The sequence below is a fragment of the Micropterus salmoides genome, unplaced genomic scaffold (genome assembly GCF_014851395.1).
Source record: "Micropterus salmoides isolate LMB-PRFRI ecotype aquatic unplaced genomic scaffold, ASM1485139v1 Ms_hic_scaffold_9, whole genome shotgun sequence".
Classification (NCBI taxonomy): domain Eukaryota; kingdom Metazoa; phylum Chordata; class Actinopteri; order Centrarchiformes; family Centrarchidae; genus Micropterus; species Micropterus salmoides.
In genome coordinates this window covers 32,478,019-32,501,024 of record NW_024044681.1, presented here as the reverse complement: position 1 = coordinate 32,501,024, position 23,006 = coordinate 32,478,019, and the positions used below count along the sequence as shown (strand labels likewise).

The 23,006-nt window shown below is 40.7% G+C and overlaps 1 protein-coding gene across 1 annotated transcript; it reads left to right on the top strand.

Annotated features, from left to right (window-relative positions):
• Window positions 1-595: 595 nt before the first annotated feature.
• Window positions 596-22,783, top strand: map6a (microtubule-associated protein 6a). Its single transcript, XM_038709436.1, has 5 exons — window positions 596-1,658; window positions 17,227-17,440; window positions 17,636-17,844; window positions 20,971-21,081; window positions 22,305-22,783. Exons 1-5 carry the CDS (start codon window positions 940-942, stop codon window positions 22,450-22,452), a joined length of 1,401 nt encoding a protein of 466 aa, XP_038565364.1. The 5' UTR covers window positions 596-939; the 3' UTR covers window positions 22,453-22,783.
• The last annotated feature ends 223 nt before the right edge of the window (window positions 22,784-23,006 follow it).

The window sequence follows — 23,006 nt, the reverse complement described above, 5'->3', positions numbered from 1 at the left end:
TGTGGACACAGTCTGCCAATAATGCATTTTTTGTCACAAAGGCAATTTTGCATGAATCTGCTTACATTTAACAGACCTTTTTATGGCATTGATAAGCCATATTTTACATAGGATATGTAGCCTACTGCATTACTTCCTTACACATAAAAATACTTTATATTAATGAATCTTTATGTACAATAGTGAATGTTAATGTTAATCAATCTGGTATCATGATATTTCTCATTCATTTTATTTAGGTTACATTGTTTTGTTTTAATTAATATCCAAATGTTGAGATAAGCTTTGTGCGTAAAAACACATCGTTTAAGTCAAGCGCACCGTGTTCATCAGCCTTAAATCGGAAACCAATTATCAAGTTTCAGAATCAAAGCAGCAGACCCCCTTGAGTGTTTATGGCTACAGATGTGCGACATGAAGAGCGTGTGGTACCAGCCTATAGCCTAATAGCTCCTCTTCAACCCTTTCTATCTGATTTGTTTTCTTTCCGGGCGTTCCTTAAATGACTCAGCACGGCGTTTAAGCTGCAGTTGAAACCGGAAGTCATTGATATTCTCTCTGACTTGACTTTTATTTTCCTCCTCGGCGGCCCCAGTTGTGTCTACGGGATGCTGAGCAGGCGGGCGGGGCTGTTTTTCCTTGCGGTGCCCAGCCGTGGAGTGATGTAGCAAGACATAGGGACAGAGCGGGCACAGGGGGAAGCAGAGCAAACGTCTGTACGGTTAGTTTTAATTAAACTCGTTCAAACCTGTGTAGTTTAGAAACACAATGGATAATAATCGCATCTAACGCCAACAGTAGCCTACTGCAGCCGTCCCGACACACGGACATCTTGTTTCTTTAATACAAGGCCCACCGGAGGAGAGAAATATCTTTTTTTTTTTTTGCATTTTGGAACCGGTGCAGGTTGCATTGTAGTGGAGCTCTCGAAAGCTCACCATGGCGTGGCCCTGTATCAGCAGGGCGTGCTGCATGGCCCGCTTCTGGAAGGAGCTGGACAAGGCTGACATTGCGGTGCCTTTGGTCTTCACCAAGTACACGGACGCGTCGGAGATGCAGCACATCCAGCTGCAGCCGCCGCTCCACCCTTCCCAGGCCCGGGTCGCCATACAAACGCAGCCGTCTCGCGCAGAAAGCCGCACCACGACAGCGGAACGCGCGCCGCGAAGGTGCGTCTCCGAGGAGCGCGTGTGCAGCTCGGTGATGCGCGAGGACTATAAGCACTGGAGAGTGCGACCCGAACCGAGCTGTAAACCCAAGAACGAGTACCACGGACCGGAAACGCCGTTCAACAGCGAGACCCAGTACCAGAAGGACTTCAAGCCCTGGCCGATCCCGAAAAGGCACGACCATCCCTGGATACCCAAACCGCCTCCAACCACCTCCGCCGGTGAAGACCGGGCACCGGACAGGTCCAGGCACGCGAAGAAGCACGCGGCGCTGGCGGATGCGGAAAGCGGCGTGGAGAAGAGCGCTATTGCCGACAAGGTGCAGGAGAAAGACCTCCTGCAGGGGCAGGAAAGGAAAAAGAAGTCCAGTAAACAGGAGGGACAGAAGAAAGTTGTCCTGAAGGTGGAAGGAGAGGGCAGAGGGAGGGCGGCGGCGGACGCAGTGAACAGGCAGATCAAAGAGGAGATTACAGGCGGCAGCTCATACAAGTGAGTTATACACCTGTCCATATGGTGCCTACAGCTGGGAGTCAATATTGAGAGTCGGTTTTATAGGCTACTGTATACATTTTATCAGAAAACACAAGCAATTAATCTGTTGGAAGGTGAAAATGTTTAGGGACAGAATGGAAATGATTGTGGTGGGGAGGGGAGCTGAACTTAACTTATAATATAATAGGCCTCTCCAGCATTATTCATATTTTCCTTTCAAACTGCAACACCCTCAACAATATGTTCAATATTTAACACTATGACTTGTATATAGTTAATTCTGCCATTCATAAACAAAAGTGTGCAAAGAATTTAAGATGTTTTACTCCATTTTAAACCTTAATTTGTTAAAAGGAATAATACTTTTCGCATTTAGCTAACAGATAAACAGCACAATAAAAGTGGAATTGGCATTAATTATTGCACACTCAACAGAATGATGCACCATGTGCCAGCTATTCTTTACTTTTGAACCAGGAGCTGTAACTGTCATGTCACACCTCGTTTTACTTCATTGTAGTTCTGCTTTCTGTTAAGGTGCAGAACTACCAGCATCCAAAAAACTCCTTCTGCAAAAAGAAAAAATACTCCCCCTTTTCTGAACCCCCTTACCCTTGAATTATTTTCTCACATCCCCTTATTAATTGGAGGTGTCAGGACAACCTTTGCCTGGAATAAAATCTTTACAAAATGAAATTGGGGATAATTTGTCACCTAATTTTTGCAAACTAATTGAAAGACTGTTTTCTTGAAACATGTGAAAACATTGCAGAGCAGTGAACTTTTATTTTCCCTGCAGAAGGTAATTCAATGAAAAGGTCATGGGGGAGTTGTTGCCAAACATGTTTAGGTCTTTGAGGCTGATCACTCTGTCCTATTATGTAATGTTACAGCGGATGAAAGGGACTGGTGGATGGATGAGAATTAAGTCACGCATGTCACAGTCTGTACAAATATGAGATCCATTGAGCCTTCATTGTTGTCTGTTGCTGTAATCTAGGTTTTAGTGGAATTTTAGGGGTTTAGGAGTCTTTGTCTTACCTTAAAGAGTTATATCTCAGCATTTATATTAAATATTACAATCTCTGAAACCTTTCATTTGATTCAGTGTTCACTAGGGCTGAACGATTAATGGTTTTCAAATCGAAATTGAAATTTGAAAGAACACGATTAGCTAATCATGAAGACAGAAATTAAAATGAAGGTTAATTATACAGCACATCTGACCCATTTTAAACAGTCATGCAGTGACAGATTTGCACGCCAGTCTCAAGCGCCATGCGCCTCCTGTTACAGTCCTACTCACCAGTCAGAGCACAGGGCGTGTACATTTTACAACAAAAAACGAAACTGGAGGAAAACATGGGACAATGGCGCCAGCCGAACCACAAGACACATATTTTCTGAACTCACCAGGAAGTTCATCTTCCTCGCTTTCTTTTCTCTAAGTAAGTTAATGTCCAGTTTTGTCCGTTTTTTAAACATGAAGTAGTAGTACAACAGAGCTCTGGGTGCCAAACGACGCTAAAAACAACAGTGGAGCCAGATGTGCACTGAAACTAGCTGCTGAGAAGCTCGAGTGAAGATAAATCAACTTTCCCCCTGCGAGTAAACAGCGTAGTTGTCAGAGCAGAATCCAGTCCGACTACAGGTGTTTATTTGTCCAAAAGCTGCAGCACTGCTCTGTTTTGACTTCTCCCCCAAGTTTAGCAGCTCTCTGCTGGCCAGCGGCGTTTCAATCCCCGCTCTGCCTGGCCCTCTCCACACAACGCTCTGAAGCCGTCGGTGACATCCGGTTAATCTCAATGCTGTTAGGCTATCGCGACTCAGCGTCGTGCAACTTTCTCACTCCAGTTGAAAATTTTCAACTCACGTGAAGGCCTTCATGTTGCCACCCAACAGGAAATCGCATCTTTGCATTGACTTTGTATGTAAACGCACCGCCCCCAACACTCGCTTTTGGTCTGAAAGCACCTTTACATATCCACATGGAGCATTTCAGAATGAGAGTGTTTTGCCTGTCTGATTTCGCTAACTTTTTTGTGTTTCTACCAGTGTTATGTAGGCTATCCAGTTAAATTGTTAGTTTTTTTGTCTGTGTTAATTGTGTTTATTGTTGATGTACCGTTGGGAGTCTGCAAAGGGTGTTTTATTTTGAAAGTTGACCGGATTCTCTATGCTGTTCCGTGTCTGACTTCCTGCCTGGTTACTCTGCTCTGTGCTGCTTGACATGGCTTCTGTCAAAAAAAATCTTTTTTTCCCCCTAATCGTTCAGCCCTAGTGTTCAGATAAAGGATGCAGGTTTTTATTTTTTGGCTCAGCGTTGTCACAGAGTGCAGATCTGGGCAGATACAGGAACCCACGGCTGAAGTGTGATTTGGCTGGCAGAGGTGAAAGGCGCTATGTGAGTTCAGTGGAGTGAGTCTTACAGCTGTTTGGTGCCTTGCTTTGTTGGTGAGCAGTCAGCAGGGTGCAGCCCAGGGCTCTTTCCCCCCACATGGCATGAAATGGCTGCACTGTGACAAGCAGAAGCCCTGTCAACTCTCTATTTTCCTCTGCAGCAGAGACTCGAAGCAGGTCAACTGTGGGTTAATACCGTGGATGGTGTGCACACAGTTACACAAACACATGCACTAACAAGAAATGTGTTAAAGTATGTTTTGGCTTTCTTGATATCTGTTTTTGTGACCGAGTAATCATACAGGACTCTCACTGCACACAACAACCAAAAGCTGATCCCTCAATTAGGGCTGGTTGATATTGTTAAAATCAATTAAATCATATTCTCAACAATATTTTTCCAATGTTGATATGTCACTGGACAGTGTTTCACTTTTACATTTGACTTTAAAGGTTTAAAGGGACTTTTTCAGGTTCATACTTGTATTTAGGGTTTTTACTAGAAAATATACTTGCATGTTTTAATGTTGAAAAATATTTATAATATTTATTATATTTCTCATACTGTCCACTGCTTTAGCACCTCTTTTCATCCTCTTTCTGAACAATCAGTTTTAGACAGGGGCGCACTAAGCACCCCTAAAAATAATACAATAATTTATTATTATTTTCTGAAAATAATTTTTTTTAGAATTTTAGTTAACGTTAGATTTTGGAGAAGCAAGAGAAAGGACAACCAATTAACCTACAGTTTCATATGGCTTTTCTTACATTAAACAGGTTTAATGTCCCTAAATACTGGCATTTTTCAGTTTCTAATGTTTCACCTAATGAAAGGTTGTTTAGCACAATATGAAAATATGCAATTCAATACAGTTTTCCTTCATATACAGAATGCAGGAAATTACGAGTTTAATGCTCAAAATCTTCTGGGGGAGGACCTCCAGGCCCCCTGCACATATATGTCAACATCAAATATCCATATTTGGACGAGACGGTGGAGCTAATGGCCGTGTGTGGACTTAAAACAAGGCATGCTGGTTAGAAATTGTGTCCAACTTTCGCAGGCGCTGCAAAACGTCACCATGTCACATGACATTTAAACCTCGCAGCTGCAGGCGCTGAGTCCGGCGGCCGCAGTTGCTTTTCCACGACTGCACCAAGTTGGAACCACACTATTGCCTGGTCTCGCAGTATTTGTCTTTGCAAATGCCGCGAGATCAGTCATTGATCTCAGCTCACAGTAAGCCGCTGCAGGTAGAATGTGTCCGACTTGACTGCCCCTGCAGCTCACATTAGACTATCAAGTAGGCGAAAGTCAGCCGCCGTCATCTTGAATGAGATGCAATGTAAGCTTTTTCAACGGTGCTGGTTAAATTTACACAGTGCTGTGGGTACGAGTCACTCTGGCCTGATTGACAGGTCACCATGGTAACAACTTATCAATCATAGATAATCCTGCCCTGAATACTCTGCTTTATGGTCTGTTTTCTAAATGGTTCCATAATTTACTAAATGAACATCAAGTTGTATTGAAGAAGACTTGAAACTAGCGACTGAAACCATAAATTGTGTTTACTGAGGTAGTAAATCAGCTGAGAAGTAGGGTCATTTTACCATTATTTCTAATGGAGCTGGACAACCAGAAGAGTCGCCCCCTGCTGGCCGTTTGATAGAATGCAGGTTTAAGGGACTTCACGTTCGGGTCAGTTTTCCGCTTGCTTTAAGGCCCCCCTCCCTGAAACCCCACTTGCTTCTGATTGGCCAACTTCCACAAGCACAGGAGAGGAGAGTTGAGGAGAAAATACTGTCCGGTTTTTCCTCTGATGTCCTCCTGCTGCTCTGCCTCTACTTTTTCCGATTCACTGAGTTTATATGTTACTGGTTATACTTTAGCATCTAACCACTGCTAACAGAAGCTGCTAGTGCTACTATGTCAGCTTCTCAGTTAGCCATGCAACTAACCGTCCTAATGCTGATTGTACCCTGACTGGAAGCTTTGTGCTCCGGGGGGGATTTGGTCTTTACACCTCTAACATTAATGTTAACGTTACTACAGAAGCTTTGGACGGCTGGTGGTTCAGATCCAGCTGACAACAGCTATTTTTTTTTTTTTAAACGCATTTAAGATATTGTTATCATACTCTATGCTTATGTTATAAATCGTTTTTATATCAGTGATTTGTGTGATTAGAGTGCAATTTTTAGATCTTAATTTTAAATTTTCATTCACATAAACAGTGAATAACAAGCTGCAGCAAGATGGAGAGGCCGGCTCTAATGACAGCAGTCTCCGGGAGATTTACACATTACAATACATTACTCAAGCAGCTTCTGTTAATTCATGTTTATTCCATGGCAAAATAAACCTTGACCTTGTTAATGTGCACAATATATCTGTTTAACAAAATGAAAGTTGTGCTGTATCTTTTCTGTTAAAAAAACGACCCACAGAGTATTTTTAAGTTAAGTTTACTGCTATAACCGCCAAGGTTAGCATAGCATCGGTAGCAGATAAAAGGGCAACTTCCTGTTATCAAAACACTGTCAGACGTGAATCTCTAGCAGTTAATACCATGAGTGGCCCACAATGCAGCTGTCTGTATCCAAACACAGCAGGTGGTCGCATGCTGCTGGCTAACCTGCAGCACCGTGTCCTGCCTTCCCCACGTGATTGACTATTTACATCACATGTCTCCACCTGGACACATTCATGACAGCAATTTAAGACCCAAGCCAAAGCCCCAGCTGTACTTTCAACGTAACCCAGCATAGATTGTTAAAGATGGTTCTTTTCTTTTCAAAACATTTATTTATATAATATATATAAAGTACACCATGTTTAAACTTGGTGGCCCACTCCCAGTCACATTTGCTGTTATTTACCCCCCCACCCCCACCCCCCCCCCCAAAACAGCTGCCAAATCTTTGATGGAGCGCCCAAATTTTTTTATTCTTTTAATTTTCAGCAACATGAGTCCGGCATCCTGCCCCACTTTAAGCATACTCGTTTCTTTAAAGAGCATAGTGCCTCTAAATTCTGTACTCTGTTCAGTGTTTCTTGATTTGTCCTACACCAATGATTTGGACAATTTGTTTAATTCTCTGTGTTCCTCAACTTTGGAGCTGAATCTGTACACCGAATTGTAGAAAAGCAGAATGTAGATGAAAGATATCAGGTCTCCAGTTCCACTTTGTGGCTATGAAAGAGTTATTACTCCTTTATAATAGGATGGTGAAAGATGCAAGAACACGCTATTTCACCCCAGATTCTTTGTAAAGGCAGTTGATCAGTTTTTTTTACACAGCCTCTGCTTGTGCCTCTGCTGACAGCTCCCTGTCCACTTGCGGCCCAGATTACTTTAAAACTGCATGTGTCCAACCTGTGCTAGAGAAACCTGGGCTTGATCCTATACCCTCCTAGGTAATTAGCGTCCGATCTCTAAACTGCCTTTTATTTCTAAGATTCTCGAAGAAGTGTATCAAAGCAGCTTCTTGCTGCTGGGGAAAACAATGGTATCTTTGAGTTTCAGTCTGGTTTTTGTCATTATCACAGCATGCACATAGCCCTTCTCAGAGTGAATGTCATCGCAGGCATGTGTTTAATTCTGGTGCTGCTAGACCTAAGTACTACGTTTGACACAGTTGAGCATGAAATTCTGTTAGATAGACTGAGGCACGGGCTGGGCATAGCTGGTACTGCATTGAACTGTTTCTCATCCTATGTGTCTATTAACAACTTCATGCAGAATTTTTTCCATATCGATTATGGTGTCCCTCAAGATTCAATTCTTGGACCAATTTTGTTCTTCCTATAAATGCTCTCCTTGGGTGATGGTATTTCTTTTTTAATTGTTGTGCAGATGACACACAGTTGTACCTCCCTGTTAAGCCCACTGACCTCAATATGCGGAGTTTGCTACAGGACTGCCTGGCTGATGATGTCAATATATGTTCTTCAGCTCAATTCTAATAAAACAGAAATCCTGGTTATCTACTGGTTACCTGTCACAAAATATGAAGCATATTGCAAGAAATCCCTTTTGGAATTTGGAAGCAATTAATCATTTAATCTTTCTCTTTGTGTGTCTGTGAACACATGTACATGTACTTTTGTTTGATAAGTGCTCTATAAATACAATTTATTATCATTATTATTATTATTATTATAAATTAATTCCATGTCATTGCTGAGTAATGGCAAGGATACCACTAATGTAATTTCTTAAATGTGTCAAACTGATAAAAAAAATTCTAGTGTACTTAGAAATAGATGTTTCTCCAACTGACCATTAATAGATTTCATTACAATGAAGTGTATGGATGGCAAGGAGATGTAAATTGCAACTGTGGGTTCCTGAGAATGAAACACATTTGTCTTGTCGGCATTCAGTTCAAGCTTGAGATTATGCAGAGATGTCTGAAGAACGTTAAAGGCAGATCGTTATCTTGAAAAAGCTGATGTTGACAGACTGTGTCATCTGCACAAAAATGTTGTTTTGACCCACAAACAGTGCTGGAAACACTGGAAAAATGAAAGGAAATTGATCATTTCTTGTCAAGTGAATGTATGATAGCATTTTGTACAACTGTGGCGTCAGTTATTGTACTATATCGTGGTCAAAAACCTGACTACTGTGGCTGCAGAAGACACTTAACTATTTATTTTCTTTCCTTTATTGGTGCAGCATTTTCAACCAAAAGCCTCCCAGTCACATGCCCTATCCAACCGTCATCTCACCGCCAACACGCTGCATTATGTTTAAATGCCATTTTTTGCATGTGTCTCAGACAGTAGCTCTTGGAGCCTTTTATTAGTGTTTTCTTTTTGCTACCAGCACTGTTGACTAAGGCCATCCTTCATCCTGTCAGCATTATTTGTTCCATTATGCGATGTGCGGCGTCAAATAAGACATTCAGATAGCACATTGCATGAAGAATTATCAAGCACCACCAAGAATGACAAATGAGAGTGGTGTTTCAATGCCGACAGCAAAGCAGGTAATGCAGGTTCGCTGAGTTCAGGAAAGGATGAGAGAGACTGAGGATGCATCATTAAAGTTTTTTTTATTTGTGTCACGTTTCACAGCAGAACAATCTCAGGAACTTTGTCTGATTTTTATTCTCTCATGTTTCTTACCTAGGCACATAAAAACTTTCCTCTACCATACAAGGATTCTCCATCAACTCAGTTGGTCTTTTATGTCACATTTACAGAACCTACATAGCACTCGTGGTACCAGACAGTGCACTGTAAAGAGGCCAGTGGATTCTGGTGGATTTAAAAAATGATCCTCTTAGAGAGCCAGCAAAGCCTCATGTTTCTACTGACAAGCAGTGAATGCGGAAACACCCATTCTGTCTCCGCTCCGAGACATAGAGACGGGATAAACTGGGAGGAAAAAAGGACGGGTTTTTATCTCACACGTCCCGAGCTAACGCATTTGCAGCAAATTAAAGTGCGCTTTAATTTTTCTGCTGACTGAAAATAAAACCAGTGTGGTTTAGTTGTGAGATTTATTGTTGCTGAAATGTAATCCTAAAATCTCACCTGATATCCATTTGTTGCGTCAACTCAGAGCTCTGCCAGCTAATGCTAACTGTCTTATGTAACCAATCTAATCTGATTTTATTATATCTGATTACAGTTAATTCACAAATAAATATCTTTAGGATATGAATGAATTATGTCAGATACTGTAACCAAGTTAAACCTGCAATTGTAACTAAACACTGACCACTGTTAATCTCTGAAAACCTGCAAATGGCTGCAAAATGTTTCTGAAGCACCCAACAGAAATGCTCGAATCAATATCCTTCACTGGGAGATTTAAAATGGTTGCTATAGTATGTTTGATGGTTGTTGTTTTTGTAGTTGAATTTTGACCATTTCAAAGTCTCAATTACTGACATTAATTACTGACAATGGCAAGAATTCTTGTAAAACGCATTGGAGCCATTTTTTGTGACACAATGATGATCCACTGTAACACTGTAAATGCACTGTTACAGCTCTCAGTGTATCTGTTTCCATTGAGCCACTGCCTGAGAAGCTACAGAGAGGCTGTCAGATAGAGATGAGGCCAGCTGATCCCAGAGGAAGGAGGGAGTATTGACCAGAAGCCAGGCTCTACACCCGCTGACACACCAAAAAACACTATTAGGAAGAGAAGCTACAGTACTGTGCGTGGGCATTGATTCCCTAGAATACTCGCAGAGAAGCGGGCCAGCACTTTATCTCAGGCCAACACCGGTGTAGAATTAGAGCCAGAATCACTGTGGTGACCATCAGTGATAACTGCACAGACGTTTGTCTCAGCAGTGTTGGTGCACAGATGTATTTATGGCTTACAGAATTTCAAAGTGCATTCTAACAGTGTTACACTCAAAGGCAAATTACATTTTACACTGCTTCCATATGTTAGAATTAAAAAAATAAATCTCATTGATTATAATAATATTCTAACCATTATAACCAAATCGGTCGCAGTTTCCCAGAACTCACACTGACATCTTTAACTTGCTTGCTTTGTCTGGACTAAAACAGTCCAACATCTGTACCTACAGTATTCCATTTAGAATGATATAGCCTAAAAAAAAGAACCTCACAAATGAGAAGCTGAAAGTAGCAAATGTCTATCAGTCTGTCTAGTTGTTGATTCAATTTCTGTTGAGTAATAAATTACCTGACTGGTTGATTTGTCACTAATGGACACAATGTACAGAATTAGGATTTATTTTACATGGATGAAATCGGGACACATAAAGTACAGTACATCTACATTGTAGAGATGTTCATACTACCCAGAAGATGAATCCTACTGACTTTGGCAATTTTGACATTTCATTTTTTTAGTGAAATGCCTCAACAACTATCAGATGAACTGCTATATTCATGTCCCACTAGGGATGTATTGTAAGAACTACTATCTTCAAGAGTCAAATAAACCAATCACAACAACATCATTAGGTACAACAGAAAACACAGCAAAACAAGTCTCCACAACAACATTTTGTTGCACAGCACAACAACACTAACATTTAGGTATTACATAATACCCTACATAGTACAGTTCACAAGAAACAACAGTATTAGATCATGGATTTAATAAGGAGTTAAGTGGTAATAGAAGTGGCAAAGCAGCTGCAGTTAGCAGTGACCACCTCCTTTATTCTATGTTTAAAATCATTTAGAGAGATTGAAGTTTGAGCTTGGTCTGCACATCATTCCAAGACCTGGGCCCATAATAGAACAGGCTTAGCTTTCCAGCCTCTGTTCTGATAGCAGGCACTTTGAACTGTAGCCAGTTATGTGACCTGAGATTATGACTGCTTTGAAAAGTTAAAAATGACCTGTTTAAATAAACTGGAAGTTTACCTAAAATTAAATGTTCAAGCCTGCGCAACTGAAGAGATGACCATCCTACCAATCTGTACAGTATACAATGATGCGTCCTAAAAGTAGAGTTAGTGACATATCTGAGAGCTGAGTGATAAAGGGGGTCAAGTTTGGACAAGTGGACAGAGAGGCAAACTTCAACAATCAATCTGCGACAGAAAAAGGCCAGCAACTAAGCGTTTTCATGAAGCCATGGAGAAACAGGACTTTAGCCTGTACAGAAAACCCAATGTGAAACGTAAAATGTAACTACAGACAAGCAGCTCGTAGATATATTTAGAATACATCAAACACTATAGTTCAGTCGCTCATTAACGTTCGCGCTCCTTCACTGATAAACACAGCATTGGCTTTGTGGCTAATTTAGCAATTTAATTTAATTTAGCTGCTAGCTTATATCGGCCGATAATATCTGCAAAACGATAAATCGGTCGGGCTCTACTATCTATCTATCTATCTATCTATCTATCTATCTATCTATCTATCTATCTATCTATCTTGTCATTGAAATATAGTTTATTAATTATTATAGTTCATGGTTCATTTCCTAGTGCTATTTATATTTTTACTGGAGCCCTTATGCTTTCCAGTGAGCTGTTGGAGGAAGGTCTGTTTGCAATAAAAGGATTGATTCACATTTGGGTTTCTCATTGGGAGTGTGGGAATTTAGTATTTTCACCACACTGCTGCCTAGTTTTCTGTGGCTTGTCATCATACTTTTAACTGCGATTATGTGTCAAAACAACATGTGCCGCTCAACACTGTTTGATCCAAATGTGCAGAAATTTGCAGGCATTTGTTTTTATTCTTTTCTCTCTTAACTCTCCCTTGGTGAGTTGTCCAGATTGTGTCATGTTAGAGCAGGGCTGCATGAAGCTCAGCAGTGCTGTACCCTGGCGTGGTTCCACCCCTGTCAGTGCCAGTGTTTGGCCGTAGTGACAAGACCTTTCTCTGCACATCCCCTCCACCACAGCGGGTCAGTAGGGTCAGCCGTTCAAAGTAGCTTTAGTCACACAGCAAGAAATATCAGGCAGTATGATAGCATTGCCTGGTCCTCAGTGACTCAGAGCTGAAAAACATCTTCAGGAGAAGATGCAGAAATAAATATAGATAAAAGAAAAATAGCACGAGAGAATAGAAGGGGAGGTTATTTGAAATGAAATATAAATAGTTTTAAAATGTTTTTGAATGTTTTAAATTGTTTTGTGAATGTTAACAATATCATGTGGCATTTTGTGGGTCATTAGAGTTAGTAGAAACTGAAGTGCTAATGAAGAGGTTGCTGTACTGTAGTGGTGGGATACAGTAGATCTGACAGTGATCTTTAAGCACGATTTAAATTTGTACCACCATCTCTTTTATAAATCCAGGGACATTCAACACTTAAATTTGCTCTACATAACAATCCCAGAGAACTGAAATAGTTAATCATTTGATTGAGCAACTTAAAGACATCACCTTGGGCTTTAAGAAACTGTCATATGTCAATCAAGTAAATAATTGGTAGATTAATTATTTGTTGCAGCCCAAGGATACGTTAAATTGAAATGTGTTTCTGATCATTTTGGCTGCCCCATACAGACATCCCATGAGCAGAGCAGAGATATTAGAAACACCTTTCACTTATTTAACACAGTTGAACAATGAAAATATTGCTGGGTCACTTATTGGATTGCAGTACATTGAAAAATAAACTGACAACTCAGTGAATGACAATGAAACACCAGCCAACACATTTCATATGCTCTGAAAAGGAAGTCCTTATATACACTTTAGCATCCTCACTGTGCCTCTGGACACACAGCAGTGTGAGCCTCAGTACAACTCCAAAATTAAAACATGTTTTACAACTCTTCTCCAGTGCACCATGCTTTATTCATCAAACGCTTTCAGCTACTTTGTCTTCATCAGGGATCTGAGGCTGTTTCCGTTTTAAAAGCAGTTAAAGGATGAATGAATGATGTAGGATTACAGAATTTGCTTTGTACTGAGAAATTTGGATTAAATTTCACCCATGGGTGAAGATGCAAGATTGTATTATTTGTATTTTTGCTGAACAACAGAATAGAATAGAGAAGTTGGTTGTAGTTTTATATGTATCTATATTGTATTTTATTGTATGTATAGGAGAAAACATTGTTTTGATAGATAGATAGTTGTTTTGTATATTTAGTATCTGTGGCGATCTAAGTCACCAATTAATGTCCACATGTTAAAAAAAATAAAAAAATGCCTCTGGATGTATACAGTGACCCTTTTTCTTCCTGCCACAGTCAAATACAGTCAAACAAAAAGGTTTACCAAGCATGCTCAGTACCTCAGTGTCTTTTTGTTCTGTACAGTGTCAGGGAACTGCTAGTTTCAGTGTTGCACAGTAAAATGCCAGTGTAACTAAATCCAGAGGAATTGATTATTTAGAGCTGAAGGGAACAGCCTATGTGAACCTCACAATGTTTTCACGCTCATGATGTGTACAGCAGCTTGATGCAGCAGACGCAGCTCTGTGACGTGACAGCCACTGAACCAAGGACATGTTTTGAACACTCATTTTTAAACAAGTACCAAGTACACACTGACCTCAGACACACAGGCTGTATTGTTACACAGTAGTATGTCCATGAATAGCAGCAATGTTATAGTACAGACCGGTGTTTCACACTGTGAACCCTGTCTGCACCCACAATCTATCTCTTTCTCTTTCTTATACACACACATACACACACCCTGTGGTGTCATGTGAGTGCTTTATACCCTTGGCCTTGGACATTGTTGTATAACCTGTCTTTTTAATGCGGCTTCTTTGCCAGTCGGGCATCGAAAGTGGACTTCAGTTCTGTTATGTAATCGCTCTCTGTGTGATTTCCACCTCTACATGAACAGCTAGCCTATTAGCACCCGACAGCTAATTTAAGTTGTGATTAATTTATTTCATTCAACCTTTAGTTATACTTGAGAGATCATTGAGGGATGGTCCTCATTTACAATCACACAGTTTCACAAAGTTTTGATGAAAGAATATAACATACTGTACCATGAAATTCATATTTTAGCCATGCTAGTGTCATGGCACTAGGGATGGTGGACAGATGTCTGTCTGTCTCTCTGTTTATGAATAGTAATACTGAACTGTAAAATCTGGTGACCCCTTAACTTTACCTTAAGCACCATCAATCAGGGCAACATTTCAGCTTTATGACCAAATGCCTGCAAAACTAATGACATTCCCATTAGCCTCAGCTGTACTTTGTGTTTAGTGTTAATGTTAGCATGTTAGCTTTCTGATATTAGCTTTTAGCTCAAAGCATCGCTGTGTCTAAGCACAGCCCCACAGAGATTCTAGCATGGCTGTAGGGTCGTCCAAGGTATAGGTTCTGTTGTACCAACAAAGGTACGACTAAAGACAGCTACCACAAAATTATAATTATTTTTTTACCACTGATTTATAAATCCTTTAAATCCAGGACTGTGCCTCACAAGTCACACAACCTGTTGTTTATCGTTTCGCTCCACCACAAGAACATTTGAGGTCGGAACACAGCTTTCACACTGCGATGCAAAGTTGGACAAGTCAGCTACAGTTTCATAACCCTTTTCTCAGTGTAAGACATTAAAAGATGGAAAACCATTGCGCCTGTCCTTGCCACAAGCACTACAGTAAACAGGATCACATGGTCCAAGGCTGTTTCCCATAGCTGCCAGTTGGATGTATTCCCATATGACTAACAAATTGTTCTAATGAGAGTACAGAAGCCTGGCCTTGTCTGCTCCTCTATTGGTTTTGCCGACTTCTCACTGAGCCTTCAGTCGCGTGGCTCTCGGTGGTTGCACAGAATTGTGCTTCGTTAGGGGTTGGACAGTATATGTGCTTGTGACTGCACTGGAGCCACAGGGGATGACTGATGGGTGTCATCTGACTGGCCTAAACCAGAGAGCTGTCGGTTTTCTTTTGTAATTAGCTACAGTGTCATGGCGGCCTATTTCAGGAAGAGCAAGGCACTATAAAAATTATTCTTATTCTTATGTGTGTAGGTGTACATACATACCCTTTTCTTTCTCTGACAGATTTAACAGGTTTATAACAGTTAGACAAGTGATTTGGGATTACATGCTGGCATTGTCCATTGTTTCATTTTCTATAGAGCTGTCTGTTGGGACAAAGTACACCTTTATCACAAGAGAAAATGTATTTGTTTTGTTTCCGGCTGAAAAAAACAGGAGTAAACAAAGAGAAATCCAAGGTTCATACAAATTGACCAGATAGATAAGTAAACTATGAGCAGCAGCATCATTTCAAGCAAAGGCACATTTCAGCTTATCTGTTTTCCACAATAGTAATGCATGTTTTTAGTGTCCTCTGTAAGGAAAATTTCAGCATTGCTGTAAGCAGAATTTCAATGGTTTTCTTATTTTATAACAATAGGGCAGGGTACAGCTCAAGCTGGTTCCAGTTTTTACATTATGAGGTTTTGCTGCTTTTCTTTGTCTAACATTTAGTCTTGAACTGTTGGTTGGCTTCATCTTGGTCTCAAGAAAATTGAGATTTTTTTTTCACAATTTTCATACATTTTATCTAACAAATGAGTAATCGTTTCATTGAGAAAATAATCAGCATATTAATCAATAACGAAAACAGCTGTTGTTCTATAACATATGGTAGTTTACAGCAAATGAATGGATGTGTAATGCTGAGGGAACACTGCAGAGAAAAGTAAAGGAGAGAGGGAAAGTGTGATGCAGTGTGAAATTTTAAAGTACATGACTTTATTATGCGCCTGGTATTAAGCTGCTGTGGTTGTCCTCTGTGGTACAGTTATGCATTGGTCTTTAAATGTGAGGAGAATGACACAGAACACATGCTGCAGGCCGGCCTGCTCTGTGTGTATGCCATACTGCTGACCTTCTTCAGAACTGCTGTGTGAGGACTACAAAATATCACACCATCAGACTGTGGTGCAGACCTCCTCCCACCTCCAGTACCTCTGACATACTCTGCTCTACAGCAGTAATGCACCACTTCACCTCACATATTTTTATAGAGATTTTCTTTAATGATGTTCCAACAAAGCAAGTTAGTTAGACAGCAAACATCAGATACAATATTAATGTTAATTATACCACAGATATCAGCTGCAAAACTAACAAAATAGTATTTATAAAATATACAAACATTGAAAATGTACACTGAACCAATATAAAAGTGAATGGGAAATATTATAGCTGTTGTTTATTAGAAAACAAACAAGATTCTTGATTGGTTTTAAAAGAATAATTAGACATTTTGGGAAATATGCTTATTTGCTGTCTTGACACTATTCTCATAAGCTAAATACGAAGCTAGAGCCAGCAGCTGGTTAGCTTAGCTTAGTGTAAAAGATGGAAGCAGGAGGAAACAGCTAGCATGACTCTGTTCAAAGGCAACAAAATCAGACTTCAGCCAGCATCTCTAAAGCTACAAAATGAACACGTTACCTCCTGCTTGTTTTGTTTCTTGTTGTGATTTTATGGGGGGTCACGTGCTGAACTGTTTCTTGTCCAGTGACTCCTTGGAGTCATTCAGTCTTTATACTAAGCTATCTGTCTCCAGGCTATATTAGCATATATTTATCATAAGCATTTACATAAATGAATTAGGTAGAGAGGAGGTAGCTTGTCACTCTCACCTGTGCACTGACATGCCTCTTTATTAACAATCATTCTTGAGGGGTTTTAAAGCTCTACAACACAGTCCATTTTCTTATGATAGCTGACTTCCTTCTTTCCACACAGAAATGAGTACAAGGCTTACACGGATGTGAAGCCGACAAAGATGATCCGGGCCAGGTCCCAGTACCTGCCACCGGACGGGAAGAGCTGCCAAGAGACCAGCTACAGTTCCACCTACAAGGGGCAAGCCCCGCTGCAGCCTGCTAACAACAAGGCCCTGGAGAGAAGGAGGATACGCAGTTTGTACAGCGAGCCTTACATAGAACCTGCCAGCCAGGTGAGAACGCACCTTTCGAACTTTGTAGTATGGCTTAAAATGAATTTAGGGAAGGGGAGAAGAAAGATTTTGTATTTCTATAATGTGAAGTTCTTGCCATGCTCATTTTATTGCACAACACAGTTTTAGAAATGACTAACCATAACTCAGGCATTTCAGCTCAGGAATCTCATTTCCGCTGTCCAACATCCTTAGGTTGACAGGTATAGTTCCCCTCGCTCTAAACCCAAAAAGCCTGGAGCCGCAGGCCGGGATAAGCCAGTGAAGAAAGCCAAAGATAAGCAGAGCGCAGCACTGAGGGGCTCCAAGAAGGCGACCTCGGAGAACCAGCCCGAGAACCGGCCGGCGGTGGGGGACAAGGAGAAAAGTAAAGAGATGAACAACAAACTGGCTGAGGCAAAAGAGTAAAAATCATTTAGCACTACTTCTCCTTTCATTTCTTATTTTTTGGGGGAAAAACAAACGTATAGGCTGCAAAATTAATTAAGGTTCTCATCTTTCTTTCTATTCTTTGCCTCTGCTTCCCCCTGCAATCTCTTTCTTCTTCTGTTCTTTGTTCAGTCTCTCAGTATCCACTCATTCTTCTACTCTGTCCTCTTTCACTACCTCTTGGCTAAATTTGTACAATAATAATAAAATAACATGTTGGGGGTTTAGACTTGACATGTCATTGCTCCTCCCACCTCACGCTTTGTTAGATCGCTATAGCAACGAGTGGGCGGGAGCATCCTCTTCCTCCGCCATTTGATGCCACCCACCACCCCCACTTGCTTGCCTCCATCTCCAGGTTGCCATGGCTACTGGCTGCCTGGCCAGCCAATGGATGACTCTTGTTGCATGGGCCCACCGACGAGCAATTCTGAAGGGTTGGCTTTGATCACCTGAGCAGATTGCTTTGTTGAGTTTATCAAGGATTTTTGTCCCCTTCTTTTTGTTTTTGGGAGAAAAGATAATCAAATTGGCGCTATGGATATGGTTTCTACACTTGCTAAATTAACAGCAAATCTGAAAATCTTTGATAAATGTTCTGCTTGGTTAGTCATGAGTGTCTGATCCACGGCTTGTTGTGTACCTGCTCTGTCATCTTTGCTACTGTTCATGGTAGAGCCTCACAGGGCTCAAAATCTGTGCTGGGCAATATCACAATGCTTTGTTCCATGTGATTGTGTAATCCAATGTCTCATTTTTAACTGAACTCTGTTGTAGGCTATACAAAATTGTTATCAGTTCATCTTTTAAAAAAAAACAACACCCATTCAGCATTTGCTCCGTTCATGTGAAACCCATTCATACAGTGGTATTTTAGTTCATTCAGGGTGATTTTGTAACACCCAATATGTTGCCAAGGAACCATCTGGGTCACACTAAACTTTAAACACCAGTCATTTACATAGCAGATGAGTATTCCCACTAAATTAGATAATACTGTAGTGTGGCCGTGATGACATTTAACATAAGAGTAACAACATTTCTCAGAATCAGAGAAGGATGAGTTCAGTAGAGCTGGAAAAGGTTGTGCAGAGGTTCTTTTTGTATCCTGTCTGCCAAGCACACAGCATGCACAGCTGTCAATCTCAATAGTCATAACTCAGTGTAATCACCTCTTACATGGTCTTTATTGCAAAGCGTCACAGGAGTTATGCAATAGCAGTAGCGTGCACTCAAACACACGCCTCCTTTTGGCTTTTTTTGAAATGCACTCTGCCGAGGGTGACCGTGACCAATGTGATTAGACTGCCATGGGACGATAGCTCATAATGCTGCCTAATAGCACTTTTCACATTACCTTTAAAGAGGGAGTTGTATGGATGAAGCACACATTCACGTTCCAAATAACTCATGAACAATTCACTGCCATTTGTTAAATTTGTTTACAAGGAGTTGTTTTGATCTAATTTTCTTGTGAGTGAGTAAGATTTATCTGTTGATACTTTGTTTTATTTGAATACACCCCAATAAGGGGCCATTAAAGGATGTGATGACAAGTGTAACTGCTTCTGTTTTGGACTCCACTGTTCTGATTTTCATCACTCTCTGTTTCTGAATCCACATGGTTGTACTTGTTTTGACCAAATTACAGGCCAAAAGTAAAAAAAAAAGTATGTTGGTTGGATGAGTTTATTTTTAAAACGTTGATTCAACACTGGATTGTGTTTGTGTGTAAGAGCTAAAAGCATACCAGAAGTGTAAAGCCTCCATTTTTAAAATCTGGTGTAATCCAAATTTCCTCAGTGAGATGTGTTGAAGGAAAAGGGAACATGAAGTAAGTTGTTTTGTAACTGTTTGTTTGTTAAAACTAATTATAACCTCCCTTGTATATACAGCTTATATCTGTCTATATATGAAAGCAGGGCTAAATGCTGGCTGGGTCTGCACATGGCCCAAAGCATCTAGCTTCTTCTAGCTGCTTACTCTAAGTCTTAGCATATATATATAAATATATATATAGAGAGAGAGAGACATCATTTTAACATGTCTTTGTTTTTGGATTAGAATAGCACTGTACAGTCTTGTCATGGGTCAGCCCGTCATTGTGCTCCACCCTCCACACACAGCTCACTGTTCTCATTAGTTCTGCTACTCAGCATCCTTTCCTCCATTCTGAGTGGACAACTGTACTGTCTCTATATTCTGTGTCTGAGACACCAACCATCACCACTACCACCATGTCTATCCAAGATGAGCACGTGCCCCGTCAGGGATTAGAGCCCGACTCATTAGCATTTTGCAGCCTTTGGTTGGGGAACCCTTTGTAATGTAACACAAGGGTGGGGGCGTGTAGGGGCAGTAAATGTAAACGGTGCTTAGTACACCACACACCCTGTGCTATCTTTGTGATTATTAGGCAAATACGGATAGAAAATATGGTAAAGAAAGTTATGTCTTGGGCAAAAAAAAATGACTGTGACGTGCTTGTGTTTCTATCTGCTTGCTTATATTTAATGAAACATTACAATAAATGCAAAAAGCAGAAAAAGCAGTGTCTTCTTGCTTTTTTTTGTGAAAGATTAGCGGTTGCAGGTATCTGTCATTGTCTCTCTTGTCCCAGTCTTTGTCTTCGTGAGACAAACGACATTAAGTAAATCCACATGGAAGAGAATTTTGCTCTCACAACTTCTTTCTATGCTTATCCAAGATTGCATTCTGGCATGAGCTCTGACATCCTCTCCGTGCCTTGCATGTTGCTCTTGTGTGAGAACTGAAGAATATATTATTTTTGCATCATGTCTCTAATATATTCCAAGAACTCATCCGACTTATAGAGCAACATGCATGTCAAAGGATGTCCAGAATTTTTATCCAGAATAAGATGTCATGTGCTTCTTATGCTTCTAGTTAATGTACAAATGATGCAGCTTTATACAAAAAAAAACACCCACAAATGTGTGATATTACATTTGCTGAGATCATATTGTTCTTTCTCATTTAGTCTGGTGTCATGATGTGAGGTTTTGAGGATGTCACATTTGGATGTGGATGTGTGTCCAATTTGTCGTGTGCTAATGAGTGACATTCTGATTCATTTGAAGGGTTGTGCTAAAACAGTACCACTACATACAACTCTGCCAGCCAATCCGAGATATTGGCTGGGTGCAGACTCTAAAGCAACACCTGTGGGGCTGTGCACTACCCAATCCCAGGTAATCAATCACAAGAGCAACGAAAATATATAGACCACGAGCCACAAATGCCACTCATTCCCATTCATACATGCTCATGGAGTTGTGATTTGCTTTTGTTTTCTATTACAGTGGCACAGTTTTGTTTTTCTGGTGAACCACCACATTATCTCTGGTCTACTGCTCAGGTCATAGCCCCACTGTATTTCTCTTCCATATGGACACTAGAGTATGGGGGGGGGGGTGATGAATGGGGCTGTCTGACTGCCTGCTGTCACATGCTATATGTAAGGTTCCTTAAGGTGCCTTTTCTTAAGGAGGCCTCGGTTTATTCCAGTCATCTCCAACCATTATTGGGCCTCTGTCAGCTGCTATAATGCACTCTTTATGGTTAAAATAAACTGCATGACTGTTGAATTACCCTCCCAGGGAGGTCTCATTTATATTCATTTATGAGACAAGTCTCACATAATCACATCTTCTAGACGGTAGCACTTTGCATCTTAGCTTGCTGTTGCTGCAGTAAAAGTTTCATACGATGTTTGTTTGTTTCATTCTCAATCTGTCTCTAAAGCATGCTGCCACTGTTTTCTGTTGGACCTGCAATCTGATCATTTGGTCTAGACGTTTCACCCTATCTAGAATGTCTGAGTGTTATGTAAGAGGAGGGGGTAAGTATGAATGGGATGAGGGAAGCGGCTCTGCTTTGGAGAGATCAAAGGGAATTGTAAGTGCATGTTAATGATCTTCACCCTAATTTGTACTGCTAATTTATTTCCTTTCAAATGTGATTTGGATTATTCCATAGTGTACTGCATCTTGTAGCTATTGTTTCACAGAACACCCCGAGACCCTCATTGCACGACTGGCATCCTGTTTTTCATAATGTCACTGTGACTACTGGAATGGGTTAAGTATAGATTTAAACCTATGGACTCTATTGAGTTTTCAGTTTTATATTACATGATTTATAAGTCACTTAATTCTATCAAGATTGCCTTGAGGCATTTTTATATAATATTTGTGATAAGCAACGAAGCCCTGTAGTGATGTTATAGCTTTGTCTCTAGTTGATTTTTCGGCCCTAAAACAGAAGCCTGATCTTCTCCTCTGAAATGAGCGGTCACAGGGTGCTCAGCTAAACTCAACCCAATGGCTTGTTGTTCACCTGAGAGAAATGCCTCATCATGTGTCTCTTTCTGTCTCCTTCTTCTCTGGTATCTTAACCATGTGCTGCCTCCTAGAGATGCTAAAGACGAGGTTCTCCGACCCAATTATCATCATTCCCAGGGTGCTGCTGGAGGAGAACCACAACCACCACTGGAAAGACCCGAACCTCGGAGGAGCGGTGGGGTCGTACGCTTTGCCCTAGATGGGAACCAGACTGAGTAGTTCTGCCTGTCAGTATGGAGGCAGATACACTGCTGCTCTGTACTGTAAATATCTAGTATTTGCAACTAAGTTGGATTAGGAAAAGAGGCGAATCCCACACAAAAGAAAAGCATATCCAAGAGGAAGCCCACATATTTGAAACACGCATGTTTGACAGCTTTTGGTTCTAAGGTCACAGCTGTTTGACCCATGGCATTATTGCAAAGGTGCTACATCATTTTCTGGTTTCATGCAACTTACTTTAAAAGAATATATCAGTATTATTAGATATGCCACACCATGAAGTGCTTACACAACAATTACAAAAAACTGTACTGTACATTAATCGGTTTTAGTGTAAATAAATAAGCATAACTTGCAGATTGCCATAGTGTATTGTACTTTTTGTTGCATGGTCAGTCATTTTCAAAGAGGGGGTTTGTATGGTTTGAAGTGATAGTGAGAGTAGTGTAGGCACAGGGCTCCTTAATTTGCGATGTGACACATGTCCCATTAAGTAACGGGGGGGTTAAACTGGTAGGGCTTGGCATGGTTTGAAAATGTTCAATATACAG

Bases quoted from the DNA above. Each gene is read 5' to 3' on its own strand.
- map6a (XM_038709436.1), top strand. From the start codon at position 940: ATGGCGTGGCCCTGTATCAGCAGGGCGTGCTGCATGGCCCGCTTCTGG. The intron at 17,441-17,635 runs GTGAGAACGCAC...CAACATCCTTAG, and splicing joins ACATAGAACCTGCCAGCCAG to GTTGACAGGTATAGTTCCCC. The intron at 21,082-22,304 runs GTAATCAATCAC...GCTGCCTCCTAG, and splicing joins TGTGCACTACCCAATCCCAG to AGATGCTAAAGACGAGGTTC.